Raw genomic sequence first — 15,801 nt, 5'->3', positions numbered from 1 at the left:
GTGTTGGCTGGCCCTACGTGGGCATCGAAACAATGCGCCTGATGGACAATACTTATTAGTTTCGGAGGTGGGCGAGCATGGTCTTCCTCTTTCTCCACGTCGTTGTACCCCATTGTACAAGTTGAAGGTATGAAGCGAGGCAGGCGAAACGCCTACAAGTCTGACAAGGTGCCAGCGCATCACTCCTGAAGTACACGAAACCGTCTGAAAGGCGAACAGCTCCCTCGAATAAAAATCCCACAACGAATTTCCCGACTCACCGCGATTAATTCCGGACCCTCCCCGTTACACCGTGCATCACCACCAACCACCTTGTTTAGACGGTACGATGTTCCTCCTTCCCTCCCTCGTGGATGTTCCTCCTTCCCTCCCTCGTGGATGTTCCTCCTTCCCTTCCTCGTGGATGTTCCTCCTTCGCTCCCTCGTAGATGTTCCTCGCGCGTCGTTTCGTCATTCTTTTTCGAAACGTTCGTGACCGACTACCGCGCAACCGAAAATTACTTATTTAATAAACCCAAGGCCAAGTACAGACGTTCTCGCGTCCACGCGGTATATCATTAAGGAGATTGTTCTCTCTCGTACAGCTGCTTATTGATAACCCTAATTTTATCATTAACGTGTTTAAGATTCATAGTGACGCTGTCGTGTCGGCGAGACAATAAGAGAGGCCTGCACAACCCTCCGCCGCAGACGCACGGAGGAACGTGAACTCGGGGGATTAGCCGGGGCATAACAAAGTCGATACCGCCGATCGATAAATCAAAGCTCGCGACCGGTTCGAGAGTGGTATTAAGCCCCTATCACATTACGCGGAAAATAGGCCGTCTCAACGAATATTTGGACCGCGACCAGTCCGACCAGTCCCCGGTGGGGTCTTACTAAGGATGCGTTCGCGGTACCGAATCATGAATAAATTTTAACGAGATTGCATGCCCGAGAAAGAGACCGAAAGCGAAGGCCACTAGCTATATCTGCTCGACGAAGAAGATAAATCAAGTCGCCTAATCAGACCGCTTCATCGAGCTCGGTTTTTGAGAAGTTATAAAGGCAACCCCTTTTAGCCAGCTGGAATAGCGAAACGATAATGCGTCTTAGTAAAAAATCACCGGCCTAAAATTAGATAACGATGGTTAAGAGGATTTTTCTTGGTCAACATCGAACAGGTTCGCAACACGATGTATTAAGAAGACGGAATGATTTTTGATAAAATCGCATCCGCAGAAATTCATATAAAATTACCACGTCGACCAGCTGACGAAACGTTGCATCTACTTGTGTGGTCTAATGCGATTCTGGCTACCTAATCGGTGCTTTTCGGGGACGTTCGAGCCATTTTCGGCTACCAAGCCTAATGAATAGCGTTTAATTAAAGCCTATAAATCCGCACCCTTCCCGAGTCCTGCTTGGAACAGAACACGCGGTTTCACGGTAAGAAAAAACAAACGAAAACGATGGAGAAGCTGTCGCGAGATGGTCGACAAGATCTTCAACCATACGATAAAATTTCAAGAATGTGTAGCGCTCGTTAAGGACACGGAACTTGGCCATGCGGTAACTTAGACTTCTGTTAGTGTTCGAGGAATCTTGTAAACGTTGATCTCGATTAATTCGGAAATCTCTAAAGGCACTTGCCATTTACGCAGCGGTGCGCTCCGAAACGCTTCGGAGATTCGAATGCGAAACAGAGACGAATGCGAATAGAAAGTAACGCGATTTGACGCGTAGGTACATGTGTTCGGAAATATGCCTGGAATCACGAGGAAACGACGGGCGGTTACATTCACGGAAACGTTAAGAATTATATCAGCGTTACAATTTATAATGGGCATACCGTCATTAATTACCTGCATCATCTTATCGGCAATTTATTTGATAACCTTCTACAAGCGAATGCACTTAATGAGCTGGGATGTTTAATAGTTTTTTACATGGGATAAAACCGGATAGAGCAACTTTAGAACACCTCGCCCAGTCGTAAAATCCTACACAAAGTCTCGGGGCGCAAACGTGATGACGCAATATGGGATTCTTGCAGGGAAAAAACAAAAGTGCGTTGCACCGAATAAATTCTGTTGGAACGGACGCTGCGTACGTCGGTAACGGGCATCGTAGTTCTCAAAGTCATATAAGATCGCGAACACCGACGAATATTTATGCAAATGAAAGCGTAAAACGTTCGCGATACAATTTACTTGGTCGTTATCGTACGCTTTACTATCGTACAGGGTGCCCCGGTAAACCAAGGGAACAGTTAATGCGTCTTTTCATGAAGCTGCATCTAGGAAGAGACTTTTAATTGCAAACCGCCGTGCGCAACAGATAACGCGATTGATTTTTTTTTCACACCGTTCCCTCCCCTGGAAAGGATTAAACATCGAGTTCGTAGCGCGTTACTCGCAATCGCGCCATGATGTTACGCTAACTACCGATGCATAGATACTATTCATTCGTAAGTTTGGAGCCGCGCGTCGTTTTGCTCCGATTAAACTTATCAGCTTGCAACACATGAAACGTTCGTTCGCTGATAACGTTGTTCATAGATATGGACGAAAATACCATTTACATGTACCCCTGTATACCTGTCCCGTATTTTACAGTGTTCCTCGTTTCATCGCAGAGGTAATTAATTTTTATATCTTTATCGATAAAGACGTAGATAAATACTAATAAACTGATATTAAGATGATTACATTCAAACTGGTCAACTCCAATTTACTAGATAATATTTAAATGGTGTAGCACGCGATTTCGAATTTCTGTTTCGCATATAATTCACAGTTTCCAGGGCTACGTGTTCCAGCTATTCCGCGAAGGACAAAAATCGGTCAAGGGACCGATGTAATTTTTTCAAACGGATAGCCTACCATCGGAGAATGCTTCGTGCACCTACGCAGGTAGCTGCACCCTATAAGTCAACGAAAACAGGAATCTCACGTTCGATTTTAACCGAACACGTTTAACAGTAATAACGACAACGCAGACCTACAACGATGCAAACAGACGATTTTCTTCTTGGTCGAACTATTTTCGGGATCGTTGTAACCGGAAAATAGTTTCGTACCAACGAGAAACAGGATGCAAGTTGTTGCAACTCAATGGATCGCAGTTGAATGAGCCTCGAGCAAGAAATAGCTGCCTAGCAGATAAAAAGAGAAGAAACGAGACAATTCCCAATAGACCCTTCCGAACAACAGCCAGCAGAACCATCATCGACATGACGATGAACGTGAATATGTGTTAAGAGGAGAAAAATAGAACGATGTTGTTTTAACACAGATTCAAGCGTCGAAAGAGCTATGAACGACGTAGATCTTATCCCCCTGCCGTTTTCGTCATCATGTACCTTTTGTTTCATCTTAATAAAATGGATAAGTTCTTCGAAACGAGATTGGTCAAAAGTACACGAAATATTCTCCGTGGGAATAAAAAATGATAATGCACGGCAACCACGTATCCGGTATGTCACTCGCTGGACGGCTTGCAAACGAGTCGAGGAGAATCGATTCGACACGTTCTCCGGGAGGGTTGAATGAAGAAAGAGGAAGAAAACGGAACGGTAAGAGGACCCCACCCTTTTTGCGGCCTAGGGGCTCCACTGGTCCTTTTTCCTTTCTGAGAGCCACTGTGGATAATTGGAACCGCACCCACGAACTCGTGGTTCGAGTTCAGTCCTTGTAAATGTCTCGCTTTTTCTTTCTTGTCTCTCTTTCTCTATTCCATAGTCCTTCTCTGTATCGTAAAATACCTTAAAACAATGCATGCGCCAGCAACGGTCACCCAAATAGAAATTCTTTGTGCTGAAAGAGGCAAGAAATTTATTTCCGTCTTTCGCTCTAAGCTTTCCTAATAATACCTGCGCTTTGCCCGATACTCGATCGAATGGATATCATTTCGATGACGAACAAAAAACTGCTATCATCGCCTCCATGTTTCTATACCTCTGCCAAAAATCAATGAATGTGTACGTTTCTTCATTGTATCGCTCTATCTATCTATGCGAGATTCGATTAACAACACAGCAACGTTAATGTATTTTTTTCCATGGCTTATTAAAATTTCTTAAAATTTCCCTTTGATTAATCATTGAAGCAAATGCTATTATCAGATGGAAAGGGCGCTGATGATAATGACATTGAAAAGGAAAATTGTTCTATTTGCGTAATATGTAAAATAGACGTTCACTTATTTCATACTTAAAATAAAACATTTGCAAATCGTTATGCGTCATTTGGACATGGAAATGTAATAATTTAACCTTTTTTATACGAAATTTCTTAGCTTTTCTTTTCTTTTCAGAAAAATGTCTTTGACTACAGCAATATGTCGAAGATACGTATTGCGTTGCAGCGAATTAGAAAAATCGGAGACCCATATAACGAATCATATTTGTGCAAACCATTCGATCTGTTGCGATCTACCAGACAAATCAAATATAGATTCTCAAAGCACAGAGAAATCGTGTATGAGGTAGTATTATCCTAATAATATAACAAAATACGTAATGCATCGTAATGGATAGAGTGTGTCAGGAATTCTTATTTCAACAGGGATAATATCTCTGTTTGTCAAAACAACTTATCGTCGACTTGTCACAATGCATCGACCGAATCCAATTCACTTTCCAATGAACAGGAGGACAATTCGATGTAACGTGCTTGACTAATATTCAAAAGTTAACGCTTGCTACAGATTCAATATTTTTAATTTTTCATCGTAAAAAAGCTACGATACGAAAGAATCATCCGCATCGATCTGGAGGCCGCTCTCAACGTGTTACAGCATGCCAGAAGAATCAGATCCTCTGGTCAAAGAACTGCTTGAACAACTTTCCAGGTAATATTCCCATCGCGATAAAGAAACGCAAAGAACGAGAAAATGAAAAAAATTAGACAATATGGTTCACAGAACGCGATACACGAACGAGTCTCGCAGACACTGGGAAATGATGGTGCACTGCGAGAGGGCCGCGTTTCCAAGGGCGGCGTTGAATTTGCCTCTGCCCTCGAGGGAGGTACGTATATCACCGGAGGAAACCCGGCGAATTCAAAAGCCGAGAACTCAATTAACCCGAACGGCTAGAACTCAATTACGAATGTCGGTCGGTGAGAACGTGCGGTGGCTGGTAATTAAAAAGTTATTATGCCCAGGGCCGTTTCTACTGGCATTTGTACTCAACCGCGATGAAAAACTCACATCCCTACCAGAAACAAGTGAATCACGCTCTGCTCGTTACATTGGCCAAGTAAGAATCTTATAGTGACTTGATCAAACCGATTATATCGTTTATGTAATCTTTGATCTTGTATAATCGATGCGGTTGGATTTGAAGAGTAAATTACTTCTTTTTCTACTATTCATATACAATAAATCTAAGCTTCATGAATTATAAAGTAAACCATCGATAATAGTAAATTATTATTGCAATTCGATGTTACTAAAAACTCAATTATCTCGCGCTTCAAGCAAAGTATAATAATAAAACAAAGAATACAGTATATAGAATTATCGAATATCCCTGATTCAAAAATATGTTTTCGATGCTATAGACTTCTGTATAGCCAAAAAAGCAAGAGGGGTATGAGCGTTTGGGCAGAATTGATTCGACTACAAACGTTTGATCGAATTGGCCGGAAGAATTTGATAACTCGTCTAGAACGACTCCTCTAGTAAGTCGATATACTATATATAACGGTAATCATATAAATTTTAAATTTAATTGCGTTTTTTAATTTTAATTTGCGTCGTGTTATTGCAAAACAACATGTACACAAAATTGTAAAATACGACAAAACTAAAACTTAGTCTATATGTATATCATACATTGTAGTAAACAGATTAGACTAGAATCTATTTGTCTGGAAGGTTTGTCGTTAACGCCAGACGAAGGTGTACGGCTACTATTGGCATTATACAACTCCCGTAAAACAATGAGACACGTATATTGTTGGCACGCGTTCGAGAAAATGGTAGGCCTCACGGTGGATCCTGGTCATCACGAACAATCAAGATTTTATACGGACAAAGAAATCAAGATATGCGACTGGTTTCGCGCCATCGGCTGCTTGGAGTTTCTCACCACTTTATCTGTAAACTACGCGTACATAGCGACACCCACGGGAGATCTACTCGTCAGTTTGGCCAAGTAATTAGATTCACTACTTAATCCCTTCTATTATTTTAATCGTCGCGATAGCACTCTAACAGTTAAAAATAATTTATTCATCTTGCCTACGTCATCTATTGTAATAGTTACGAATCGTTTGTTAAAACATGTAAATATAATATTACGTGTAACTAATGGTGTCATTAAAAAAACATGCACTTACCTTAAGATTCAATCGTAGGAAACTTGGAACAAATTGGCACTGGTTACAATTATTGTGTTCAGAAGAAGAAATTATACAAAAAGCAGAAGATGAATATGATATTGAAAAAGTTGTAATACCGGACAGCGCTTGGAGAGCAGCACATTTTTGGGCACCAGTACTGAAAGTACAATATGCTATTAGTATGACAGAATTTCATAGTGATTAATAACATATCAAAAATTAGACGTACATAAATACATATATTTTTTTGTATTTTTAGTAGGAATACCACGATATGATGTCCATAAGAAATTTTTTACAAAACATACTCGAATCCATACTTTTGCACTATCAACGAGTATCGATTTGAAATTTCGACAGCCATGGTATCTCGATTGCACGATTAAAACACTTTGCACATGGTATTCGGATACTCTAGGTAATCGAAATAATGAAATTATTTATACTTAAAATAATTAAGCATTTTTTATTTTTTTATCGTTTTAAATCACTTTTATCATCGCTATTTCAATTCGTAAACCGCAACTAAAATTTGGAGCGCGAATCATTGTACGCCGTCTACGAATAGTTCGTGGTACTAACTCTCTTTATCGATAAGTGATATTTCGATTATCGATATCAATTATATTATATGTATTTGAATTACTTTTCATGTTTCTATAATTTAATAATTATTATACGTTAGATAACCGTTATTACTATTATGTAGTATATTTATCCCTGCAATTATGGCACAATCGACAGAATTTGGATGATCAACTAAGACGACTCTTTATTTACTTACCATCACTTCGTGTTTTTGAATATATCGGCGAAATTCGAACATTGAAAACACTTTGTGCTATGTGCTGTCAAATACGATCTGGTCATTGCAGTAATTATTTTATATACATAATATAAATTAATATATATCGGTGTCTATCAGTCTTTGTTTTTCAGATGTTTATCGTGTTAATATGCAACTTCAAGATGTTAATGGTTTAGATAAAGAGAAATGGATAAAGAGCATAAGGTGTATGATGGCTTGTTTCAAATGCGATTTTGATAGAATGGGTGTTGAATTTAATATCGAGTTTTATTTTTGCTGATCAAAATTCATATATTCTTAATCAGAGTCACAAAAATCGAAATTTCTGTTTCATTAATGACATTTATATAATTATTTGTGCAAAATAACATACACGTTAACGTCTATAATATGCACATTATAAATGCAAAATAGAAATTACTATTATAGTAATTATTATTATAGCAAATAAGCTAGTCCTTTAATATATATTATTTTGTTTCCGTTGTTTCTTGTTGTTCGAATTTGGGATATTTTTCTTCAACCTCGGACCATGTAAGTTTACCATTAGATAGATCTCTTACTATATCTGGAATCTCGTCCAACTGTAATTCGAACAATAACTTAATTTTTGTAGACTTTGTATTTCTATTTGTATTTGTATTGTATATGTATTTCTATTTGTATTTTAAAAACTATAAAATGCCTACTCACATTTATTCTAACTTGTCCCATGCTGTCTCTTTCACGGAGTGTAGCAGTATGAGGTACTTTCAAAGTATCAAAATCTATGGTGATGCCAAATGGTATTGCAATTTCATCTGTCCGTGCGTATCTACGTCCGATACTACCAGAAGAATCATCGACTTTATGCGAAACGTCTACTTTAGTGAGATTCTGAGCTGTATGTGGAAAATAACGCTTAAGTAAGTATTTTTTCTAAAATATATCATATTTTGAAAAGTTAGAATACATACATAGTTGTTTCACAAATGGTACAAATTCATTGTTGCCACTGAGTGGTAACACTGAACACTTTAAAGGAGCTACGATTGGTGGCAAACTGAAATAAGTTCGTTTCTCATCTCCTTCTCTTACTTTAAAGTTGTGTTCAAAAATTGCATACATAATACGACCAATACCAAAAGATGGTTCAATTACATATGGAATCACTTCTTCTACGTGTATAGTCTTTTTATATCTTTTTATTTCGATCATATCTTTTGTAATGAATACTGTGCTATCATCTGGAAGTGATATTTCAATTTGTCCATGTAAGTTAAGCTCACTTTCCATAGCACGAACATTACTTGTGCCTGAATTTTCCAAAGTCTCTAACACGAATTTACTATCTTTTTTGAACGTTTTTCCAATAATAACTTTATTTGGTACTATTTCAAGCTTTTCAACAGTTGCTGGTACTGGCAATTTTCTTTCTGCTACTAATTTTACTCCAGTAGCTCGTGCATGTTGCTCGAGATCATAACAAGAACGATCTGCACAACCAACACATTCTATCCAACCATAAGAGGTTAAACATTCTGCATCCCAACAATCACATGCATAATGAGCCATTTCATTTTGCATGTGTTGACGGAAACGCAATCTTTTTGGATCAATTCCAACTTTAATTAAAAATAAATAAATTCTACCCATAAAATATGCTAAGGTTTCATTCTTTATAATTTCGTGTGACACAGCCTGATGTAAAGTCATATACTCTGCACCCTTTCCATCCATTTGATTCAGATCAGTATATAACAGTACACTTAAATCTTTAATATCATCAAATTTAGGATGATCTCTTTCATCAGGATGATAAAAGTATTCTATTTCTGCCATAGTAAATTCTCTTACTCTTAATAAACCAGATCTAGGAGAAATTTCATTACGGAATGCATTTCCAATTTGGGCTGCAGCAAATGGCAGCCTGTCTTGATTAAAACTAAGCAGTCGTTTAAAATTTACAAAAATACCTTGTGCAGTTTCTGGTCTTAAAAACCCTTTCACAAGCCCAGAAGGACCAATTTGAGTTCCAAACATCAAATTAAATTCCATTGGTTCTGTTAGATCATTCCCAGTAATAGGGGACTTTATATTGAATTTGGACATAACTTCTGCCATTTTTTCCTTAGTCATTCCATCTAATTTAGTAATAATATCTTCACATTCTCTGCTTACATTTTCATTAGTTTTTTTATCACTAATTACTTTTTTTAAATGTGATTTAATCAAATGATCCAATCTGAAACATTCTCCAGTTTTCACATCTTTCACCATTAAGTCGGCAAACCTTTCCACATGTCCAGATGCTTGGAGTACAGGTTCTGGTGTTAAAATAGAACAATCTACTTCTAACATTTGTTCTTCTAATATGAAGAAGCTTCTCCATGTATTTAGTAGATTTGTTTTAAATGCACAACCCATTGGGCCAAAATCAAATTGTCCACTAATTCCCCCATAAATAGCAAATGATTGGTCAAAGAAAAATCTACGTTTTAAAAGATCTTCCATCCTTGCCCTATCAAATAATATTGTTTGTGAAAAGGATAGTTCTTTCTCTTCCAATAACTTTTTTCTATGTTTAAGCTCAGCAACTGCTACTTTGATGTCCAATTCTGGAGCACCATTAGACTTGAGTTTTCGCACATAGTCACCCTTTAAGCATAAAAAATAATGATATTATAATACTAACATATAACACGTAAAGATATTAACATTAAATAAAATGCCATAATCAACAATATATTTTTTTCAATTGCAAGTTCTACAATGATGAAGATTACATATCCATTATATAAATATATTAAAATCTATTACATGTGTAACTAAGTTTTTTGTTAATAACAATATATCAGCCATATGGAACTTACCTGTTCCTTAACACCATCCCGAAGAGGAGACAATATTTCTTCTATCTTTGGGTCTGCCATATCTTGTGTAATCTGTATTTTCAGTTTACGATTCTTTTTTGTTGTACCCCACTTACTGAAATCGGCCAACCTAACGGTGACAGTAAATCTCCGAAATATCTGTTTATAAACTGAGTTAGGCTCACATAGGTCACGTATAGCTCTTCTACAAAGATGCTGCAAGTTACAGGAGACAAACTGCATTTACGTTTCTTTTCACTTTAGCAATTTCCAAACACTTGATTGCGATATTGATGCCCTCTACTTCAAATAACCACGGATCTTAGTTTTACATAATACAGTACTGTTGGCGGTAAAATTGATGAAATTTAAAATTATATAGCATGTTCAAAATGAAGAAAATATATAAAATTAAATTTTAAGAACTTATTTTCAAGTAACGTATAATTTTTTAATATTTCTAATATTTTAAATTATTTATAACTCAAACAAACTACATACATATATTTATAATTTATAAATAATTAATATGTATTTCTAAATACTGCATAATATCCCTTTTTATACTTTTATGAGATGTAATGCCAATATAAATAAAAAACATTTTTTATCTATAACGATATTTTTATATTTTTTCATAAAGAATATATTTCAAAACAAATAACATTGTATAGAATGAAAAAAATAAAAAATACACAATATGACGCGCGTACGCAAATATAAGTTTATTGTTTTTTTTTTTTTTTGTTAAATTAGTGTAGTGTTATCAAACTAACTTACTTGTTACAAAAAAATTATTTTTCTTAATTTCGAACGATTTTATTTTCTTTGTACACTGTAGCATGGTTTATAGAAAAATTACAATCAGAGAAAATGATTTATAAAAAAAAATATCAGATTTTCTCCTACAAAATGAATTATTAATTATAACTTTTCAATAAACCCAGCTTATGTGTGACACATTAAATCACATAATATGCATAGAGAAAAGTATGTAATCAAGAAAGTTTTGTTCGTGTTACCACAAGGATATTAAAATTTTTATAGGTAAATTAATTCCTTAATTACAACCTTAACCTTTTTGACATATAAGTATGTATTAAGATTTTTATCCTACGCATCTACATGCATGTGTTAATTTCAAGTCAAACAGTTGGTCAGAGACGCAAAGGGAAATGTACAAACAATTATATATATATAGTATATATATATTATATATATATATATATATATAATATATATGCTTCAATTTCTTTGCATAACAATACTACAATCAAAAACAATCTTGATCAGTGTAAACAATTTATTTTACATAAGAGCAATACTCTGACATCAAAAAAGCGATAATAATGGATAATGTATAGTAATAAATAAAGTATGAAATGTAAATAATGGGTATTTACAAGTATGTAAATGGCAAAGAAGCTATAACAGAGACAAAATAATTGTTTCATCTTTCGTACATATAATCTCGTATGTATTTGCAATAGATTCTGTCGCTTGTTTGCAAAAATACATCTCACGTTAATATTCGCGTCATGTCAATCCTGTACACTTAAAACCTAGAAAACGTACAACCACAACACGTACGTACTAACATGTAAGATCCCAATGTATTTCTCGCATAGCAATCAGGTGACAGATTCAATGAGAAATACATACTAATAGTATTCAGCATGAATGTTTATTTTCTATAATAATTCACCTATAGTATTTAGAGGGAGCACCATGATAAACATGCATACGGCTTTATATCCCCTTTGGAAAATTGATTAAAAATCTCGTGTTTATACTTCGAATTAACTTACGTTAACATAAATGCACAATTTTAATTCAGTATTCCGACATCCGCGATCATTATTCGTTTCTACCAATTTTATGCAAGAATCAAAGTTGAACTTTGATTTCAAATAAAAATATACAAGCAAAAATGTTACACGAGAATATGACAAAATATCACAGTTCCGAGCTTGAGAAGTCGCTTCTGAGAATCATGGCTCTCCCTATTCTTCTTTTATTCATATTCCAAAACAGTCATGAACTGTAAGACATTCTAGTTAACAACAATCCTACATTCTACTATGAGATTATCTATTTCAGAAATTGTAACGTTTAATAGTAATACATAGTCATATACAACTTGCTAAGGACGCTGTAAACTGTATACTGGCTGCTAAATGTTCCAAGTGAATACTGTACGTATAATGTATGTAAAAAGTCAGAGGTGATACATAGATTCAGAGCATGTGGTATAAATGAAGCCTAATTTTATCGTTTAGAGATTAATTATTGAAATGACGGAAACCGAAATAACGATGCGCAGCCTATAATATATTTTTAGGGAGAAGTGATGAATAATGTAATAATATATAATAAAAAATATCATTATTATGTATGATGTATATAATAGTTTCGTCGAAATATTAAAAGTATTAAATTCTAAGATTACACATATAAATATATTACTATCAAAAAGATATTAATAAGTTTTTAAATAGGTTTTTAAATAATATCATTTTATAAATAATATGTAAATATCCATCACTCTCCACAAATTAACTAAAACGAAAAACTAAAATATATAAAATGGAAGATGGAATGCTGGCATATAAGTTTTATGAATATGAGTTTACTCTTACAATTTATACTTTTCTGAGTATTGCATTTAATCAAAATGAATTCCTTGCATTTTTCAGTGCAGAATATAAAAGTGTGATCAATGTAGCATTTATGCACAAAGCTAAATGATAGTGTACAGCATTCCTTTCTTCTTTATATTACTCGTTTAGAATGTACAAAATTATTTCTCATTCAATATTCCTAGCATTTCATTCAAAATAAAAATTAGGAAATAAAAAATAGATAACAAGGATGCTCCCTATGTTGAAAATATTTCCTTATTTCTTAATAAATTCTCAATAAATTCATAAAATCATAATAATGATATATGTCAATATGCTAGAAAAAACACAGACGCTTCCTTGAGACTATGGAATATCAAATTGAGAAATTATTTGTACTCATAACCAGATATTACTTAGTCGAATAGACGCATCGTAAAACGGCATGACAGTCAAGGCTAAATATTTTGAACATTTCAACAAATTGCACAGTTCAAAGTTAATTGAGATTATCTCATCTTCCTCGACATAAACACAGCACTTCAAAAAGTAGCTGCGTAAATTTATTATCTTAATACAATACTTGTGACTAAATATTTACATCAATGCGTTTTACAGCTTCAGTCTATTAAGCTTCTGAATCGCGACAGCCTTTGAACTTTCGCAATATGCGACATTTTATGAAATTATTAAACTAATCATTTATCATAATACCACTTAAGTGTCCTACTGAGCAGGTGGCTGTGGCTCGCTGGGCATATTGGGATTTGGATATGGTGACAAAAATGAATAATTCGGATAAGGCGGTGGTGGATGAGGAAATGGAGGATAATAATTAGGTGGATGTGAAGAAGGGGGTGCATAACCTCTGTGTATATAAGGATCTGCTGGTGGAGGAGGACCATGAAACGCTGTATACATACGAGCATATTCCGTGTTGTAACTCGGGCCACCGTATGCTGGATATCCAGGGGCAGCTACTTTAAAAATTTAGTTTCAACATATATTCCTTTCATAAATAAATACATGCGAAAATAGCAAAATTTCAACTTACCACCTGGTGGATAAGTTGCTGATGAACCGGGCGCTGGAGGATAATGCTGTGAATATGGATCATACGGTCCCGGTGGATAAGGTCCAGGATAACGACTACTCGTAGGATGACTAAACGCAGTGGGTATGTGCGTTTCATCTCTAGTAGGAGTAGTCGCCACCGTTGTAGTTACCATCGCTTCTGCACCTTTCGTTTCTATAGTGTTGGCTGATGTTTTGGCAGTAGTATTAGATACTTGCGAATATGCAGGAGGCACATTCATCATTGCCCTCTCTTCTATAGGTTTTCCTACATCTGGTTGACTCTTAGAGGTATCCATTGGTAATCTAGGATTTGCTGCATGAGGTGGAACACCAGGGAAATATGTACCATAAGGAGTGGACAACGATCGAGATCGAGGATCATTATAATCGTAATATCGTGGATACTGAGCATAAGGATAACCTTGTGGAACATTAAGGGGTTCACTTTGTATACAAGTTTCACGCATACTTGGTTCCGCTGTTTTTGGAGATGTTATAGTATTTGTTCCAGTACATATGGATGTAGCAGAAGAACCAATAGTTGAATCTGTTATACCTTTAGGAACTTCCGTAGCTCGTAATGTAGGTGTCGCTGGTACTTGCATAGTCGATGATGTTGATTGTTGCGTTAACAATGGCGGTAATGAGCCAGATGATGTTGGTTGTGTTGCAACTTGTGGTGCAACTTGTGGTGCAACTTGCGGTGATGCTTGTGGTATTTGTGATGGTCCTTGCGATGATAACTGGGAAGGTACTTGGGGTGGTATTTGTGTTGGTAACTGTGGTTGTATCTGAGGTAATACTTGTGACTGTACTTGCGGAGATACTTGTAATGGCATTTGAGATTGCATTTGTGATGGTACTTGCGACTGTATTTGAGGTGGTATCGGCGATGGATCTTCAATTATAATTTCATCATTGGACGCATCTCTTTTTTCTTGTTGAGTTTGAAAAGCATGCCCGTAATTTGTTAATGTATCTGTTGTTTTTATGATCTCCTTTTCAATTGAAGGAGAACACTGTTTATCAATTTTTGATGTCAATTCCGTTTCTGTTTGATCGTGCTGTGTTTGAACACTTTGTGCAGTTACAGAATCCGAAGTATATACTTGACTATTTTCTTCAGATGACTTTTGTAAAGCAATATCGGTATCTGAACTGGTTACACGATTATGATTAGGATTATAATCTGTATTCGAACTTACTTCCGCAACCACATCCTCTAATCTGACTTCTTCCACTCTTTGTTCAGTTCTAACTTGTCCATCTGAGGAGTTTGAATTTTCACCTAGTGTGGAATGATCTACCGGTTCCTGCTTTATTTTTGGTAACCTTGATAGAGAAACTTGATTGGTTAAATTAACTTGACTCAAATAAGGTTTGGCAGTTGCAGTAACGACAGGTTTTGGTCTCTTTAAAGTTTCTTTGTCAGCAAATGGCCTATAATTAGGCCCGTTTCCTGGTTTATTAATCGAACGACCACTTGCTTGATTACTTGAAGAAGATTTCGGTATGATAGAAATAGCTGAATTATTTCTCAATGGAAATCCGACTTCTGGTTTTGAATTCCTTTGTGCCATTGACGATACACCTATAAATATTTCAATATAAATAATATAAATTTAAAAAATTAAAAAGGTCAGGACAACTATTTTAATGAAATCATTTAATTATTAATATACCTTTCTTAGGTTCTTCTTCTCGCTTTTGTTGATTTAGTTTAAGAGCCGTTCGAATAGCAATAATTTTACCAGATTCTAATTGCATATAAATGCCTTTGGGACTTTTCAGTACCATTACTCGTTGACCAGCTTTCAATACAATACTTCCCTTATCGGGTGAATTGGTGGGAATAACAACATCTAAAGGTAATGTCATTTCTTGTGCACTCATTCCCTGCCTTTGCCATACTTCCGCTGGTATCCACCGACTTCCTGTTACACTACGCGAACCTATACCTTCAGCACCACGTTGCTGCATTGGTCTAACTGAGGCAACTGGTTTAGAAGTAGTACTACTATCACCACCTCGAATTGCTCGAATTTGTAATCCACCTGCTGCAATAACTTAGTATAAGAAACCTGATGTAAATATGTATATTTTACACATCTGAA

General features: G+C 35.7%; 3 protein-coding genes across 7 annotated transcripts in view; 1 reads left to right on the top strand and 2 right to left on the bottom strand.

Annotated features, from left to right (window-relative positions):
* Positions 1-4,600: 4,600 nt before the first annotated feature.
* LOC126870854 (uncharacterized) lies at positions 4,601-7,418 on the top strand. Its single transcript, XM_050628937.1, has 8 exons — positions 4,601-4,833; positions 4,906-5,242; positions 5,547-5,666; positions 5,828-6,142; positions 6,345-6,508; positions 6,589-6,747; positions 7,039-7,203; positions 7,269-7,418. The coding sequence occupies exons 2-8, from the start codon at positions 5,181-5,183 to the stop codon at positions 7,415-7,417; spliced, it is 1,134 nt and encodes a 377-aa protein (XP_050484894.1). The 5' UTR covers positions 4,601-4,833; positions 4,906-5,180; the 3' UTR covers position 7,418.
* LOC126870831 (glycine--tRNA ligase) lies at positions 7,403-10,366 on the bottom strand. Its single transcript, XM_050628885.1, has 4 exons — positions 9,990-10,366; positions 8,094-9,774; positions 7,831-8,018; positions 7,403-7,721 (listed from the first exon to the last, which is right to left on the bottom strand). The coding sequence occupies exons 1-4, from the start codon at positions 10,230-10,232 to the stop codon at positions 7,608-7,610; spliced, it is 2,226 nt and encodes a 741-aa protein (XP_050484842.1). The 5' UTR covers positions 10,233-10,366; the 3' UTR covers positions 7,403-7,607.
* A 324-nt stretch (positions 10,367-10,690) lies between these two features.
* The window catches only part of LOC126870823 (transcription elongation factor 1 homolog), a 222,825-nt gene continuing 217,714 nt past the window's right edge, over positions 10,691-15,801 (bottom strand). For 3 of the 5 annotated variants that reach the window (XM_050628837.1, XM_050628838.1, XM_050628839.1), the window contains 3 exons: positions 15,370-15,744; positions 13,665-15,278; positions 10,691-13,590 (listed from right to left, as the gene is read on the bottom strand). In XM_050628837.1, the coding sequence (XP_050484794.1) occupies positions 13,337-13,590; positions 13,665-15,278; positions 15,370-15,744 (2,243 nt within the window). In that variant the 3' untranslated portion in view covers positions 10,691-13,336. The remainder of the gene's footprint in view (positions 13,591-13,664; positions 15,279-15,369; positions 15,745-15,801) is intronic. The other 2 variants (XM_050628840.1, XM_050628841.1) reach the window with 2 other exon arrangements.

This window comes from Bombus huntii, chromosome 11 (assembly GCF_024542735.1).
Source record: "Bombus huntii isolate Logan2020A chromosome 11, iyBomHunt1.1, whole genome shotgun sequence".
NCBI classification, from domain to species: Eukaryota; Metazoa; Arthropoda; class Insecta; order Hymenoptera; family Apidae; genus Bombus; species Bombus huntii.
The sequence above is the reverse complement of the archived record's forward strand: the minus strand, read 5'-3'. Positions and strand labels throughout refer to the sequence as shown.